This window comes from Jaculus jaculus, chromosome 6 (genome assembly GCF_020740685.1).
Source record: "Jaculus jaculus isolate mJacJac1 chromosome 6, mJacJac1.mat.Y.cur, whole genome shotgun sequence".
Taxonomy (NCBI): Eukaryota; Metazoa; Chordata; class Mammalia; order Rodentia; family Dipodidae; genus Jaculus; species Jaculus jaculus.
In genome coordinates, this window is record NC_059107.1 from 166,586,332 (window position 1) to 166,603,076 (window position 16,745).

Sequence of the window (16,745 nt, forward strand, 5' to 3'; positions counted from 1 at the left end):
ATTCCAGGTCAGCCTGGACCAGAGTGAGACCCTACCTCAAAAAACCTAAAAAAAAGAAAGAAAGAAAATAAAGGAATAAAATAAAGGAAATGTTAATGCATCCTGTCCCCCAAAAGCTCACCTTCACCTAACCCAGGACATTCTCCCTTGCCTGGTGTCTTGGGCAGCACTCAACATTTCCATATGTCCTAAGAAGGGGCCACTGATGCCTGCAGAAACCCTGGGAGCCCAGCTGGCTGCCTTCTAGGCTTCTTGTTCCCCTGGGGAATACAAGTCCTGCTATCATAGCCTACTCCCACAAACCAGCCCCCTCATGATGATGAGCCAGCATGGCAAACAGGATGACAAGAAAATCCAAGGACACTAACTTCCTTGCCATTCCCTGATCCTTCCCTTCACACATACATCTGCCTGCATGTATGTGGTACACAGCCATCCTTGCATGCATATGTCATTCCCATCCCTCACAGCTTCCATTTGGCTGCACATCCAAGGGCTTGGATCTAAGTGGGGGGGGGGGAGACACCCTAGAAGGTATTAAAGAGCCTACTGGGCAGTACCACATCCAGAAGCTGCACTTTCCCCATAGGCCCTGCTTCCCCAGTAGTAAAGATAAGTGGTACTATAGCAGTGTCTACCACACTGCCACTGAGCGTACGCAGAGTAGAGGGAGAGGCTGGGTCAATGGGAGCCACTTCAGAGTCTTTGGTGGGACCAGGGCCAAGAAAGCATCCATTCTGCTCACTCTGTTCTTGGCCCCAGTCTTGAAGGACATTTCAGGAAAGTCATTTCTGGGGGAGGCTTCATTTCTGGGGAAGGGGCTTCTTCTGGGGGGAGAGCCTGAGGAGGCAGATGGCACTATGGGCTCTGGGGACAGTACTATTTCACTCCTGACATATATTCTATGGCTTCGTTTTTCCATGAGCCAACCCACCTTCCTGGAAGCAGGTGGCCAGGAACCTGGGGTAAGATGAGGCTCAGCCCCTTGTCCTCCTGGGGCCCCCTCTCTGGCCTCTGCCCCGTGGTCCACTTTGGCAGGGCCTGTCTGGTTCAGGATGATCCATCCTACTCTACCTCAGACCAGGCACTCCTCAGTGCACCCCACAAAGCTAAGTCCAGATCCAGGAGGACCTTCTGTGTGCATACACAAATGACTTCAAACTGAGCTCATTGTTCTTCCTAAGGAACCTGGGCCCCTCTGCCTATGTCCTGGCTTCCTGCATGGCTCACCTCAACAAGCTCCCTTCCTCTGGTGCTCTTCTAATTAGAGTGGCCTTCTCCTTGGCCAGTCTCAGAGTGACAGTCACCCCACCTAGTAGCAGAACAGCCTACCCCAAACAAAATCATACTTGGAAACAACTGCTAGAAAACAGACCTCAGCCAGGTGTGATGGCATACACTTGGGAGGCAGAGGTAGGAGGATCTCTGAGTTTGAGGCCAGCCTGAGGCTTCAGAGTGAGGCCTATTAAAAAACAACAACAACAAAAAACCCTCAAGTTGGCATGTTCTCCCAAGCACTGCCTAAGATGCTAGGGAGGCTCAGGTTCCACCAGCTGGGGAATCTGCTTTGGCTTCCCTGCCAACATGGCTGGGCATGCCTCCACCCCTACCCCAAGGCACCATCTCTGCCATCTTCTACTTCTGACTCCTCACAGCCCCTGTAGGGGCCCACCAGGAAGCCAAAGGCTGGGATTAAAAGCATGTGCCACTAGGCCCCACTTCAAAGGGTAATTCTAGTTTCTACCACACTCTTCCCCTTTAGCCACGTGACCCAAATGAATTCTGGGAATACAAGGCCAACATTCCCTTGAAATGCCATCCCACCCTCTACTTCCTTCATTCCATCCCTATGGAGGGGTGGCAGGACCGGAACCACAGGGGTACTTCCCACAGAAGAAAACAGGCTCAGAGAAGACCCTGAATCCATCCCAGCCAGCCAGGACTGAAACCTGGGCCCTTTCCTGACACATCAGCCTAGCACTGAGATTCCAGACACTGGAAGAATGACCTACGGTGTCTGGTCAACATGTAGGGTGCAGCTGGTGGCCTCTGATCTAAGCCATCCCCACCTGCCGCTGTCCTGCATGAGTGTGCCTGAGGGGGAGGAGGGAGGTGACCAGAGAGCAGAGACACAAAGGCAGTGAACAACAGGGAAGGACCAGAAGTAGGTGTGCTTCACCAAGGAGCAAGGAGGGCAGAGGTCAACCCAAGACCAGGCTCTTTGCAGACAAGAAGTTGTGGAGGAGGTGGTGAGAGCAAGCACCCAGTGGGCTTTCTGTGTGGGCAGTCAGTGGAGTCTGCTGGAGGGGACCCAGACTGGTGCAGGATGGACAGGGATTATTTTCCACAGTGGCCAGACTCCAGGAGGGCCACCCAGAGATAAGGAGCACCTGTGGCCCTTCCAGGTCTCAGAAACAGCTTCTTCAAAACCTGGGGCAAGAGCTGCAACCTCTCCTCTGGGAACATAACAGGACTGGATGGGGCAGCCTGGGAGTTAAACAGAACCTCCTTTGGAGGGTATCCCTGCCAGGGCCTGCTCTGGCTAGTCACATTTCCAGTCTTCAGAGTAGCTTGTCTTGGGACACTTAAGTGAAAAAATACCCACTCGGAGCCCACCTCGCTTCTTATGCCCATTCACCAACGTTTGAGCAGGGCTCAGGGAGGGCCAGCTGGCCTTCAGCAGACCCTTGCCATGCCCCTGTCCCAGTGCCAAGGAGCCAGAGCTGGACGGTGCAGAACTGCCTGCAGTGGGCTGGGGCTCGCGAATACAGGGGCCATGTCTGGGGGGTGGGGGGAAGAACTCTCCTGCCACGAGACCCCGCATAGTCCAAGCTGCTCTTGGCCTTGTGTGACTTGGACTTCCTAGGTCCTGATGGCAAGGTAACTGGGTAATCCACCATCCTGCCCACGACTCTAAAGGTTGGAGAGAGGCCACATGTGCGTGTTCGCTGACGGCTCACAGAACGCTTTGGTTCCAATGTCACTGGTCCCCCAGCTTTCATGTGGACGCCTAGTGAATTATGATAGCACATTGCACACGCTGGGCAGCAGCATTAACACTGCAGACTTTGGCGGAAAGCGCGCTAGGACCCCGAGGCGCCAGATGGGCGGAGCCCTGAGCCAGGGAGCCGAGGCTAATGAGCGAAGCCTCAAGCGCGGGTAACCATGGGATGTGCTTCCCGGCATGCCGCGCGGCCCGCGACCTCGGCCTGTTCGGCCTGTCCGGCCGTCCCGCCCCGCCCTGCCCGGCCCACCCCGTCTGCCGGGGGACGCGCGCATGGAGGCCGGCTGAGGAGTGCCGCCGCCTCGCTCGGTACGCTGCTGCCGGCGGAGTGGGGACTCCGCGCTTTCGCGGGTGGGAGGGCGGGGAGGGGCGCGGGTGCAGGGTCCTGGGTGGAGATTGCAGAAACCTGGGGCTCGCGCAGCCTCGGCAGGGCTCAGCGTGGCCAGCCCGCCCCGGTCAAGCTGACCGCGGACGGTCCCCGGAACAACTGCATGCTCAACTGTGCTCGGCGGTCTCCATGTGGTCTCTCCAAACGTAGAGGCTGCAGGCCGCCGGGCTCGCTGGCCTTGTTTGGCTCTGCTGTCGCTGGGCCTCTGCTTGTTGGTGTGTCCCTCCCCCCACCCTGGAGGAGGGCTCGCCCTGCGTGGCAGTGATGCTATGGGCTAAATGCCAGAAGTGGCCCTGGCAAGATGGACACGTAACCAGGAGGCTTCAGGACCCTGCAAGGGACCTCCAGGTGAACAGAAACCTGGTCCCGGGAAAGCTGGTCTTGCCTAGCGTGTGTTTCCTGTCGGCGCCCGCTGCTCTGCCCCACCTGTGCAAAGCATGTCCTACGGGAACGGGTTTTCAGTGGTTCGCAGTGCCCAGGCCTCAGAAAGTTCAAGGGGCGGCCAGGGCTTTGGCAGACCTTGTTTGTTTCCGCAGCCTCCAAGCCAGTCTGGTTGGAAACCGTTGGCTTTCTGAGCAGGCAATGAAGGCTTTCTAGAGATTGTTTGGTCTTAGTAAGCTTTTGGCCAATAGTAGAAAGCCAGGCTGCTGTTTTGAGAGAAGCTTTTCAAGAGGATGGGGACATCATACTTTTGTCAGCTCAAAGAGGAGCAGGGTATTATGAACTACGAAACTTACCAGACATTTGTTCCTCCCAGTTCTAGAGGCTGGAAGTCCAAGGTCAGATGCTAGACATTTGGGTTGCTGATAGGGCTCTGCCTAGTTTGTAGAGGCCCCTTGCTGTGTCCTGTCGAAGCTGCTTTGTATCTTTTCAAGGGCACTAATCCCATCATGGGTCCTACCATTATGGCCTTCTCTGAGCCCATCGCTTCCCAAACCCTTGCCTCCTGATCTCTTCACTTTGAGGCTTAGGACTTTGGTGTATGAATTTGGGGAGGACATACTTAGTTCCTAATAGGACCTAGGTGAAGGACAGCTGTAGGGCTGGGCAGGTGGGTAATGAGGTCTGAGGTGTCTGTGGGTATGTACTGTCACCTATAGCATGTTTTGGGTGTGGACGGCTGTGTTTAACACTGAATCATGCTGCTTATTCTGACCTGGCTTCCCAGGGTTGCACCTCCTCTGTGGCCTTCTTGACGTGAATAGGTCTTCACTTCCCTTGTAGTCAGCATATTTTTTCTTAAAGCAGAGTGGTGGTAATTCTCAGAGGTGTGAAGCTTGTTCTTTTAGAAGCTTAGCAGATGCCAAGAGCCCTTGTAAAGTGAGGTTCAACATGTGGAGGCACCTTGCAGACTTCCCAAGGCATCTCCTACACTTGTGTTCAGAACCTGCCCTAGTCCCACTGGGCAGGGAGAGCTGGTTGGGGGCCTGTTTGATTGAAGTCACAGCTCTCTTGCCTCACAGTATAGTCGTGGCCAGCGGCAGATCCAGGAGCTGTTTGCCAGCTACTGGGGATTTGAGGAGGAGGAAGCCATCACCCTGTGAAATGGCAGTAGAAGGTCTGGTTGTCTCCGCCTCTTAGGGCTTGGACACGTCAGAGAATGACATGTGGCAAGTGCTGGTTGTTGGATGCCCAGGTGGGCATGGAGGTAGAGGCATATCTTGGGTGCCTAGCCAAAAGTACTGAGCAGGGTAAGGTAGTATTAGTAACCTGCTGAAATTACACCCAGAAGGAAGGGAATGGAGGATTGGAAAGTGTGGATGTGATTCAGAATCACAGACTCTTGGCCCAAAAGTTTCAATGGCCTTTCCTGCCTCTCTTTCTCCTGCTGCAATTTTTCTTGGTGAAAGGTTGCATGGGTGGGCTGCAAGGGTCTTGGTGCTACTTTTGGGTGGTCTGGCAATTGTGGTGCTCAGACCTTGCCTCCTGACCAGTGGTGGAGTTGGATCCAGTCTGCTAGGACCAGCTAGGATCCTGTCTCCAAGCTGCCTTCAGGTGGCCTCCCTGTCTCTCATTATCATCAGGCTGCCCTGAGGAAACTTTGGAGTGTGGCTCTGACCAGGCTGTCCTCAGATCTGATGTTGCCCCACCCCAGAAAGAGCAGGACAACCTTGGGCTACATGGACCCCTCCTATTTGATAGCAGTTCCATAGCCTCCGGTTTACCCACCCACTTGCACTGTTGTTGTTTTTTTTTAAGTTTTTCCCTAATGTGTTGGCAACCTTGTGCTGCTGTAAGTAGAAATGGTTTGCTTCAGCCAGATCAAGGGTAATCCTTTCACTTTTTCCTGTTGACAGCTTTTCTGGTCATCCTCACCCACAGGTAAGTTTCATGCAGGGAGGGCCAGTCCGCACTGGAAGGCAACTCCCTCAAGCTTCTGCAGTCAAAGGGCCCATAGGGCTGGGAACACTAGGTTTCAGGGGCTATCTTAAAGTCTCAACAGAGCTCCCCTCTAGGACCCATGCTGGCCCTGCCCTACATCCTTTTGCAGAAAACCCCTGGTGCTGAGGATTGCCTGTCTTGTGGGCATGTCCTTGGACACAACATAAAATGTTTGGTTTCATCTAGAGACACCCCAGGCTGCATGGACTTTTTTGGTTCATTTTGAGATAGGGTCTCACTCTAGCCCAGGCTGACCTGGAACTCACTCTGTAGTCCCTGGCTGACCTCAAACTCACAGCAATCCTACCTCTGCCTCCCAAGTGCTGAGATTAAATGCATGCACCACCACGCCTGGCTTCCAGGCTGTATTTGACACTGAGGAAGGAAGCCTGGAAGTTCTGAGAGTTGTGCAACAGTGAAAGGAAATAAACCTGGAGAGTGCCTAATATCTGTGGAGCAGAGCCCTGATCTCACTGCACCCTCATCCTGGTACAGCTCCTTCCAAAGGCATGTTCCACTCAGTACATGTTTCTGACATATGCAGGTACCTCAAAAAACACCCTGCCTTACTGCAGCTAATGATAGATTGGATTGTGTGAGCTCCTTAACATAACACACAGTGGTCTGATTTCTTCAAACCTGTCGATTTTAAAGTTTTCTCTTGGTGTCTGATGAGCATTCCTGTCCACTGTCTGTTGAGTTCCTGTACCAGAGGCTCACACATTCTGTTGTGTGTTTTTCACAGCAGTTCTTTGTTACAGCAGTATATGACAGAGTTGTAACTTTAATATATTTTATTCATTTATTTATTTGAGAGAGAATGGGCACACCAGGGCCTCCAGACACTGCAATCGAACTCCAGATGCATGTGCCCCCTTGTGCATCTGGCTTACATGGGTCCTGGAGGATTGAACCAGGATTGGCAAACGCCCTAACTGCTAAGCCATCTCTCCAGTCCCAGACTTGTAACTTTAAGTGTTTATGAGTAAACACATGTTTACAGTATGATTGGTGTTAATTTCAAGTTTGAGACAGCTTATACAATTATTGAATCCTGCCAGGCTTTTTAGTATAGATATGGAATTGAAATGATGCATGTTTTTGCTAAAGGTATATAAATTTCCCCTTTTCTTACTTGAGTATTTTAGTGGCTGTACCAGGTGGGAGTTGTCTATTAACCAGTAGTTGCATGAAGTCATTGACCTCACTGAGCCTCATTTTGCTGCTGCCTTTGTCCCCTTTAGTCACTTTTCCCTCAGCACCATCTGGCATTCAGGGTGCCCATCCCTGGGGGCACCAGGTTGCTTTCCAAGGGATACAGTAAGAAACCATGACGCCACAAGATGGTTAATGGGGCACCCCTACACTAGGCTGACCTGGAACTCACTCTCAGGGTGGCCTCAAACTCTTGGTGATCCTCCTACCTCTCTGCATCCCAAGTGCTGGCATTAAAAGTATGTGCCACCACACCTGGCTAGGTGTCTATCTCTTGTTAAACTGGGGGTTGAGGGAACACTTCTTGTCCCCTAAAGGTGCTAACCTGTCTGCTTTTCCCAGTCCCCCTTCTTCTACCTGGCTAATAGCTATGTTTATCATTATTATGAAAGCAGTGAAGAATAGAGGGTTTCCTTGACGTGGTTTTCACACAGGCCTTGGGGTTTGTACTGTGGGGATGTCAGCCATAGCACTGTGTCTTACAAGAGCTTCTTTCAGAAGTTAGTGTAGCTTGATGTAGCTTTGCTTTGTCTTACATGCTCTACACACACTGCTCATGGAGGCTACTGGCCACTTACCAGCCATGCCCAGTCCAAAAGGACCCCAAACCTCAGCATGTGCAACCTGCAGAAAGAAGCTGCTGGTGTCAGGACAGGAAAGCCAAGGTCCTGCCCCAATGCTATCCAAGACTGACCCAGCCCCATCACCTCACAGCAAGCACTGAACCTGTCTCTGGAGCCCTGGGTAAGTTTCATGTCCTGTTTCCTCAGGCGTCCTCCATTAGTCAAGACGCTGTTGCCGAATAATGGAGGGTGAGGAGCAGCCAGCTCAGGAGGTAAGGGGAAGGCTGTGGGTTCCATCCCCAGCATGTGCTGCTGTTGCACAACTGGATGAAAGTCCTAGTGGGGCCATCTTGTAAACCTCTGGCTACATACCTTTCGGGTTGTAGGCCTGGGGGAAGACCCCTCCAGGAAAGTTAGAAGTGAATGTCCCCACACCTTGAGCTCGCTGATGATGTCTGGGGAATGCCTGGTCTGTGGAGCATGGGTTTTCAGAGCAACCAGCTCAGGCTATGTGGACACCACTTTAATCCTCCTCCCCTGTAGGCTGATGCAGAGTCCATGGTGATGTCAGGGACTCCAGAGGCAGTACCAAGGATGCTTTCTGAAGACCACCAGAATTTGTGTATGTTTCCCTTCAGGACTTAGCACATGCCACAATGCTGGATGGAGGGGGAGAGGGGAGGCAGCTGCCCAGCCATGGGAGTGAGTGCAGCAGCCTCTTACTTCTCCCAGGTGCCCTTACAAGCTCCTGAAGGTGGCTACCAACTTGTGCCTGCACAAGCCCCCTGCTCAGATCCTTCCCTAAATTTAGCTGGATATGGGGTTAACTGTGACTGGAACATCTCCAGGAATACCTGGCCCCCCACTGTCCCCCCCACCCCTGCCATCTCAGGTCCCTCAGATAATACTCAGTGCATAAATATGACCACAGGCAGCCTTCCCAGTGACCTGGACCAGCCAGTGAGTGAAATGCACTCCCTGTTAGGGAGCGTGTGCCCATCAAGACTCAGTTCTCACAGTACCCCCATCAGGCCTGGAAGGATCTGTGAAGTCTGGCTGTCAGTGTACAGGCAACTGTCCCCTGTAATCAGGCCTTAGCCCACTGTGGACTTTGCTGTTGCTACAGCTGATGTTGATGCCTTCAACCTGCTCCTGGAGATGAAGCTGAAGCGGCGGCGGGAGCGGCCCAACCTTCCCCGCACTGTGACCCAACTGGTGGCTGAAGATGGGAGCAGGGTATATGTGGTGGGTACTGCTCACTTCAGTGATGACAGCAAGCGGGATGTCGTGAAGGTGAGTGCTATGCCTTCTGGTTGCTGTGCATCTGCTGTTCTGTACTTCAGGGCCACTCTACAACAGGCAAGGTCACAGGCCAGGGCAGCCAGGGCCAAAGACCACATATAGACATTTCTAATTCTGAGTTCCCTCAAATAGTGAGCAGTGCTTCCTGCCCCCAACTGAAAGCCTTGTGCTTTTTCTTCATTTGAATAAGTTTACCTATCTTTAACAGTCTCTACTTGAATTTCTGGGGCTGGAGAGATGGCTGAGTGGTTTAGGCTTGTGCCTGCAAAGCCTAATGACCTGGGTTCAATTCTCCAGTCTCCACATAAAACCAGATGCACAAAGTGGTGCATGCATCTGGAGTTTGTTTGCAGCAGCTAGAGGCCCTAGGATGCCCATTTTCTCTGTCTGTCTTCTCTCTATCTGCTTGCAAATAAATAATATTTAGAAAATGAATTGTAGCCGGGTGTGGTGGCACACGCCTTTAATCCCAGCACTCAGGAGGCAGAGGTAGGAGGATTGCTGAGAGTTCAAGGCCGCCCTGAGAATACATAGTGAATTCCAGGTCAGCCTGAGCTAGAGTGAGACCCTACCTTAGAAAACCAAAAAAAAAAAAAAAAACCCTGAATTGTGTCTGGGTGTGTTATTGCATGCCTTTAATCCCAGCACCCAAGAGGCAGAGGTAGGAGGATTGCCATGAGTTCAAGGCCAGACCGGAACTACAGGGTGAGTTCCATGTTAGCCTGGGCTATAGAGTGAAACCCTACCTCAAAAAAAAAAAAAAAAAAAAAAGCCAAAAAGAATTGAATTGTGAGCTGGGAGATGGCTCAGCAGTTAAAGGCACTTGCTTACAAAACTTGATGCCCTAAATTTGATTCTCCAGTACCCATATAAAGCCCAAGTATCTGGAGTTCATTTGCAGTGGCAGGTGGCCTCAGTGTTTCTTTCTCTCTCTCTCTCTCTTTGCAATTAATATACTTTTGTATAAGTTGAATCATATATATATATATTGAGCCAGGCATGGTGGCACATTCTTTTAGTCTCAGCACTCTGGAGGCTGAGCAAAGAGAATCACCGTGAGTTCAAGGCCGAGCCAGCCTTGGGCTTCAAAGTGAGACCCTGCCTTGGAAAAAGCAAAAATCAAAAGAACTTTGAATTGTCACTGCAGCAGCATAGGTTGTTAGTGCTGGCTGCCATTGTGGTGGCACTCTTAGTCCAATGTGGGCCTGCCATGGAAGGCAGCAAGCTGGGTCCTTTGGGGGTGTGGTCCTTGCTTTGCAGACCATCCGGGAGGTACAGCCTGATGTGGTGGTTGTGGAGCTCTGCCAGTACCGTGTGTCCATGCTGAAGATGGATGAGAGGACACTACTACGCGAGGCCAAGGAAGTCAGCTTAGAGAAGCTACAGCAGGCCATCAGGCAGGTGCGCACATGGGCAGGAAGTGGGCATGGGCATCTAGGTCTACATGGGAACCTGAGGCTGCTCCCCTGTGTTCAGAGAAGGGCCCAAAGTCTTCTGTAAGCTAGCGAGGCTCCTCACAGAATCAGCCTTGTGGTCAGTGCAGCTGTGCCTGGCAGTCCTGAAGCTCCACCCTGGCTGAAAGCCCTCCTCTGGCCTGAGAGAGGACAGGGACTGATCTATCAGCTTCTAAGCAAGGATGGCAGGAGCTGAGCAGAACTGAGATCTCTGGTTTGCTAAGCTGGGGACAGGAGTGCCTCAGCATTGTCTGCTCTGCCATGGCTACATGACCCTTGTCCTATACCTTGCCCCAGCCCTGCAAGGATAGGAGAAGCAACACAAGCAGCACATCCTTGTAGCCTCTGTTTTTAGAGGACACCAGACATCTTACCCCAGCCACAATTAGTATGCCTTCTCTTCCCCCAAGGGAACAAGTGATAAGGTTTCGCGGAAGTGTCCCTAGACTAACCAGGCCTGCTTTTTACCTTGGAACCACCAGCTGAGGGAAGTCACCATAGATCTTTATAGACCACCTTGTAAATGATAGTCCCTGTTCATCCAGGAACCATTAGCACCAGCTATCTTCATCCTCAATAGAGGGGCCATGATCCATCATAGTTAATATGTGGCCCAAGACAATTCATTTTGGCCCTAAGAAGTTTGGACACCCCTGTAGTAGAAGGAACCATAAACCTGTAAGACCTGGTAGACCCATGTGCTCACTGCTAGGGCCTGTCAGTAAGGGCACAGGTGAAGGTCAGCAAAGGACAGAAGCTGACACTGGCTACCCTTCATCCCCCAGGGTCAGATGGCACTTAGTCTTCCCATTAAAGATGTATGACAGGGCTGGAGAGATGGCTTAGTAGTTAAGGCGCTTGCCTGCGAAGCCTAAGGACCCATGTTCAACTCTCCAGATCCCATGTAAGCCAGATATACAGGGTGAGCAAGGGCAAGATCACACATGTCCATTAGGTGGCAAAAGCATCTGGAGTTCCATTGCCGTGGCTGAGGCCCGGGTGCACCAGTTCTCTTTCTAATATAAAAATAAGCCGGGCATGGTGGTGCACACCTTTAATACCAGTACTTGGGAGGCAGAGGCAGGAGGACTGCCATGATTTTGAGGCCACTTTGAGACTTAATCCCAGGTCAACCTGGGCTAGAGTGAGACCCTACCTTGAACCCTCCCCCCAAAATAAAATAAAATAAAGATGTATGACAGTATGCACAGCCACTACAGACCAGATGCTCACTATGTCCTAGGGTCCTGTTTTTTGTTGTTGTTGTTGTTGTTGGGTTTTTTTGTTTTTTCAGGGTAGGGTCTCACTCTAGCCCTGGAATTTACTATGTAGTCTCAAAGTGGCCTCAAACTCATGGTGATCCTCCTCTACCTTTGCCTCCCGAGTGTTGGGATTAAAGGTGAGAGCAACCACGCCCGGCTTTTTTTTTTTTTTTTTGGTGTGTGTGTGTGGGCGGGGAGTCCTGTTCTTATTGTGACTAGGCTACATGGGCACTACTGACCTTACCTCCAGGCCTTCAGTAGTCAGATTGGTACCACTTGGCCCACAACCTCCACACTAAGTCTCAAAGGTAGCCTGAGTGTCCAGGGTTGCCCTGTACTCAGGGAGGACACTCCTGTTTGGCAAAATATTTCTAGGGCTGAGAAGATACCTTCCAGGATCAACGGGCAGACCTTTCTGGGGAGGTACATGGTGGACAATCCACACAGCAACTCATGGGAGATCCTTTCTAGGGCAGTTGGCTTACTCCAGGGCCTCAGTTCTGGGGGCTGGGCACATGGCTTGGCCATTAAAGATGCTTGCTTGCAAAATCTGCCTGCCTGGGTTCAATTCCCTGGTATTCATATAAAGCCAGATGCACAATGTAAAGTTCAATTGTAGCAGCAGGAAGCCCTGGTGTGCCCATACTCATTCATCCTCTTACAAATAAATAAATAGCTGAGGGGAGCTGGAGTGATGGCATAGTGGTTAAGGCACTTGCCTGCAAAGCCTAACAACCTGGGTTCATTTCCTCAGTAACCATGTAAATCCAGATGCATAAAGTGGCACATACATCTGGAGTTTGTAGAGGCAGGAGGCCCTAGTGCACCCACTCTGTCCCTCTCTTGCAAATAGATAAAATATTAGAAAAAAAATGGTGTGGCTAAAGGTGCTAGTTTGTCAGACCCTCAGCCCTGCAGGGTGAGATCTTAGTACTCTGGCCACACCTCAAAGCCCAGACATCTTGACCCCAGAGGTAGATTGTGCTGTGGTCACTGTGAACATGGCCTTCCAGTATCTGTGTTGTCCTGAGCAGATGGATGTGGTAGGCACTGAGGCTACCTTAGAAGGTTCTGTACTGCAGCCTGTTTGCTATCAGCCTGTGCCTCATAGGTATCTGCTCAGTTTCTCTTGACCATCCTATAAAGAACCTTTTTTTCAGAGGGAACACATTTGAAAAGTGATTCTAGAGGCCAGGATTACCTGTTCTTGTCTGACTTTCTTCTTGTGCTAATAAAACCTGATCCTTGGGACTGGAAGGATTGTGGGCCACCTTGCTGTCCTCATGCCACCCTGCTTCCTGCTGTGTGTGTGTTGTGGCTGACATATCTCTTCTCCCTGCAGAATGGACTCATGTCTGGGCTCATGCAGATGCTGCTGCTGAAGGTGTCTGCCCACATCACCGAGCAGCTGGGGATGGCCCCTGGTGGCGAGTTCAGGGAGGCCTTCAAGGAGGTGGGTGCTGAGCATGGCCTGTGGTGGGAGCTAACAAGAGTTACTCATGGTCCCATGAGTGCCAACACCCAGCCTCTGCTTCAGGCTAGCAAAGTGCCATTCTGCAAGTTCCACTTGGGTGATCGACCCATCCCAGTCACCTTCAAGAGGGCTATTGCTGCACTCTCCTTCTGGCAGAAGGTCAAGCTGGCCTGGGGCCTGTGCTTCCTTTCAGACCCAATCAGGTAGGACAGTCTTGTCTACCTTACCCACAGCACATTCCACTACGGTGCCTGCTTTGTGCTTCAGCCCAGCTTCACACAAGTCCTTTCTGTCCTCTTCCACCATAAACACACACAGTGTTGTCCCTGCCTTGGGTCAGCAACACCAAGCTTTCTGACATCCCTGTCCCCATGGGCTGGAAGCATACCCCTGCTTAGCCCCATGGATTGGCAGTGTGACCTCTGCCCTCAGCAAGGACGATGTGGAGCGCTGCAAGCAGAAGGACCTGTTGGAACAGATGATGGCGGAGATGATTGGCGAGTTTCCTGACTTGCATCGCACCATTGTCTCAGAGCGTGACATCTACCTGACCTACATGCTGCGGCAGGCGGCCCGGTGCCTTGAGCTACCCCGTGCCTCTGACGGTGACTGACTGACAGGCCAGGGTGGAACTCCCCAGTACACTGGTTCCTGTGTTTGCCTCTGACCTTTGCTCTCCCTCAACAGCTGAGCCCAGGAAGTGTGTCCCCTCTGTGGTGGTGGGTGTTGTGGGTATGGGTCATGTGCCTGGCATTGAGAAGAACTGGAGCACCGAGCTCAACATTCAGGAGATCATGACGTGAGTGTTCCCCACACAGGCTTCCCCAGCTGCATGTGGCGGTGACCCCTATATTGGGGAGGTCTTGGGAATATGCATTCCAGCCAAACCCAACATATTTCTCCTTCCCACAGTGTCCCCCCACCATCTATCTCGGGCAGAGTATCCCGGATGGCCATGAAGGTTGCCTTCTTTGGCCTGCTGGGCTACGGCCTATATTGGATGGGCCGCCGAACCATGAACCTGGTCCTATCCTTGCCTGCTACGCAGTTCTGCCTCCAGAAGGTGTCCCAGGCCCGGCCAAGCCAGTAGAAGGCCATGCGGACCAGTGAGCGCACCCACCACACGCAGGGGCTCTACTCCCCTGCATCACAGCAGGTGCTCCTGAGAAGCTGGTACCACCCGCCCAGGGGTTTCCCTGGGTGCAGATGCATCCATGCCACCCCCCATGGGGGTCCCGGCCAAGCCAAGCCTTTCCTGCCCTCCCTACCCCCTGCCACCCAAATAAAGAATTATTTAACTGACTGAGCTCAGGCTTCCCAGCAGCCCCACACACTCAGTGCAAGGGCTGCCCATAGGTGTCAGGACCCAGCAGCCCAGTTTAAGGGAGCCAGAGGCTGAGGGAGGGTGCAGAAATGCTCCTTCTAGCTCCAGGGTGGACCTGGAAAATGGCTGCTGTACTACCTCACTGTGCCTTGTGCTCTGGTTAGCAGGAACATCTGGCCCTGAGTGCATCTTGCCACAGATGTGGGGGCTGGCAAGTTTGGGAAGCTGGGTGTCCATACAGCTCCTTCCTATGGGGTGTGGGAGCTCTGGCTGACCTGGACTTCCATGTGGCATTGCTAGCTGTGTCTCTGCCTGCAGAGATTCTATTTTGGTGTGGTTTTTTTTTTTTTTTTTTAATATTTGAAAAGTTTTTTACTCAGGTAATTTTAATATCAAAGAGAAAACAAACTGGAACAAATGTCAGGAAACATGCCTTAAGTCCAGTGGTGACAAAGAATAAGTCTTTTCCTATGTGTCTGTGTACCCTAAGTGGGCAAGGGTACATCAGAGGTCAGCTCAGGGGTCCAGGCCCCAGCCCTGTGAGTGATGGGGGCTGCTGCCTCAGGCGTGAGCCTGCTAGAGGGGCCTGGCCTGCTTCCTGTACATCAGGTGTGATGCCCAGGCTGCCCTGACTGGACAGTCAGCCTGCGTGCTACTAGACAACCACTATCAGCCATACACCTAGGACCATGGTTAGCCTGCAATGCTCAGCCATTCATGTATACAAACTGTGGCTTCTGGCATGTACTGCATCTACTGCACAGCCTGTCAGGACCAAGGCCACTCTCATTGTCCTTGTATTGACTCAAATCAGGTGAAACACCATGAGCCAGGTAGGGGCCACAGGGTGGACTGGTTGTGTACTTGTCACTCATGGATTCGTTCCCTAGAAACAGAAATAAATTCTAATTTTGGAAGCTCCCGTTTTGTGCGCTGTGTGAAAATGGGATTCAGATGATGAGGGACTGGCTTCCTGCAGTGCCATTTGCCCCCATTTGTCTGCAGAATGCTGAAGATGCTACCTAGATCTAGGAAACATACTGCTTATCTCAGTAAAGGACATAGGTATCTGGCCCCTGGTGCTCACTCATGCCCAGGAAGTACATGTGTTCACATTCCCTCACACCTCCCTGCCCTGAATACATGGGAGGGGAAGAGGTGGGGCCTGAACAAAAGGTCCAGTGGGGACCAACTGAGCATGGAGGGTAGGGTGGCAGAAGCCAAAGTCTTGGCTGGTGGGGGCAGGGTGGGCTGTCTCCCACATGTGTGTTTCCCCAAGGAAGTATGGCTGCCTGCCCTGTGATAGCTTTTTTTTTTTTTTTTTAATTATTTGTTTTGGTTTTTCAAGGTGGGGTCTCACTCTGGTCCATGCTGACATGGAACTCTGTGTAGTCTCAGGGTGGCCGATCCTCCTACCATGTTCTCCCAAATCCTGGGATTAAAGGTGTGTGCCACCACCCCTAGTTCCTGTGTGAGCTCTTATTCCAGGCCTGGGGAAGCTTGGTAGTGTAGCATTGATGGCTAGTAAAGGGCCAATAGCTGGACCTTGAGCCTAAGGTGAGCTAAGGTCCAAGGGAGTAGCCGTGCTGGAACCCAAGACCCAGTTGGACATAATGTGCCTCACCCCTCCACAAAGCCTTAACTGACTTGTCTTCACAGTTCATAGCAGTCTGACCAAGAGTCCACACCTAGTGAGGCTTCTCCCTGGCCTCCAGGTCCCACCTCTTCCCAGGAACATAGTGGGAAGGCAGATCAGGTTACCCTTGGAGTAGGTTGCTCTTGTCCCTGTTAGGCAGGGTCATCAGGCTTAGGCAGCCCTACCACACTGCCAGGCCAAGGCAAGGTAGATCCTGAGGGTAGCCCAGTGAGGCCCATGTCTAGGGGCTGCAGCAAGAAACCAGACTGAAGCCCTGACCAGGGATAGAGAAGTAGCCCACTGCTGTAGAAAGAGAAGTAGACATTGCCTGAAGTGGCTGTTGGCTTGAGGGTGGGAAGTTGTCTGCTGGTTGGCTCAGCCCGTCTCTTCTGGCCCGCAGGGGATGATCTCAAATCCAGGTGGAGAACCCCATTGCCTATAGTGGCAGATACACCATCACCCCCAAGCGAGCAGGTAAGGGGCTTGTTCACACCCTGCCACTGGTGACCCAGGAGGTGCTTTGTCAAGGAGGTGCTAGTGATTACAGGTAGCAAGAGGCAGGGAAGGCTGTCTGCCAGGAGGCTCCAGACAACCTCCCTCAAAGGCACAGCAGTGCTGAGAAATAAGAAAGGACTTAAGCCTGCAGCTAATGTGCTGGGCGCAGTATCATAAAACACACATCACAGTAGATAGTAGTTAGGCCTGTAGTACTATTGTGTGTCATCAGCCCACTTGTGAAAA

General features: G+C 52.1%; 1 protein-coding gene across 3 annotated transcripts; it reads left to right on the forward strand.

The window, feature by feature from the left end:
* Positions 1 to 3,234: 3,234 nt before the first annotated feature.
* On the forward strand, positions 3,235 to 15,290 carry Trabd (TraB domain containing). 3 transcript variants are annotated; one of them, XM_004650646.2, is made up of 10 exons: positions 3,235 to 3,313; positions 7,760 to 7,824; positions 8,096 to 8,174; positions 8,679 to 8,845; positions 10,115 to 10,255; positions 12,913 to 13,023; positions 13,108 to 13,247; positions 13,477 to 13,649; positions 13,732 to 13,843; positions 13,957 to 15,290. In XM_004650646.2, the coding sequence occupies exons 2-10, from the start codon at positions 7,795 to 7,797 to the stop codon at positions 14,132 to 14,134; spliced, it is 1,131 nt and encodes a 376-aa protein (XP_004650703.1). In that variant the 5' UTR covers positions 3,235 to 3,313; positions 7,760 to 7,794; the 3' UTR covers positions 14,135 to 15,290. The 3 variants fall into 3 exon arrangements, with proteins under 3 accessions (XP_004650703.1, XP_045007781.1, XP_045007780.1); XM_045151846.1 differs by lacking the exon at positions 3,235 to 3,313 and adding an exon at positions 3,541 to 3,740; XM_045151845.1 differs by lacking the exon at positions 3,235 to 3,313 and adding an exon at positions 5,697 to 5,714.
* The last annotated feature ends 1,455 nt before the right edge of the window (positions 15,291 to 16,745 follow it).

Excerpts from the sequence above, each read along its gene's own strand:
- Trabd (XM_004650646.2), top strand. The coding sequence starts at position 7,795 with ATGGAGGGTGAGGAGCAGCCAGCTCAGGAG. Across the intron at positions 13,024-13,107 it reads TCAGGGAGGCCTTCAAGGAG|GCTAGCAAAGTGCCATTCTG; the intron begins GTGGGTGCTGAG and ends CCTCTGCTTCAG. Across the intron at positions 13,844-13,956 it reads AACATTCAGGAGATCATGAC|TGTCCCCCCACCATCTATCT; the intron begins GTGAGTGTTCCC and ends TCCTTCCCACAG.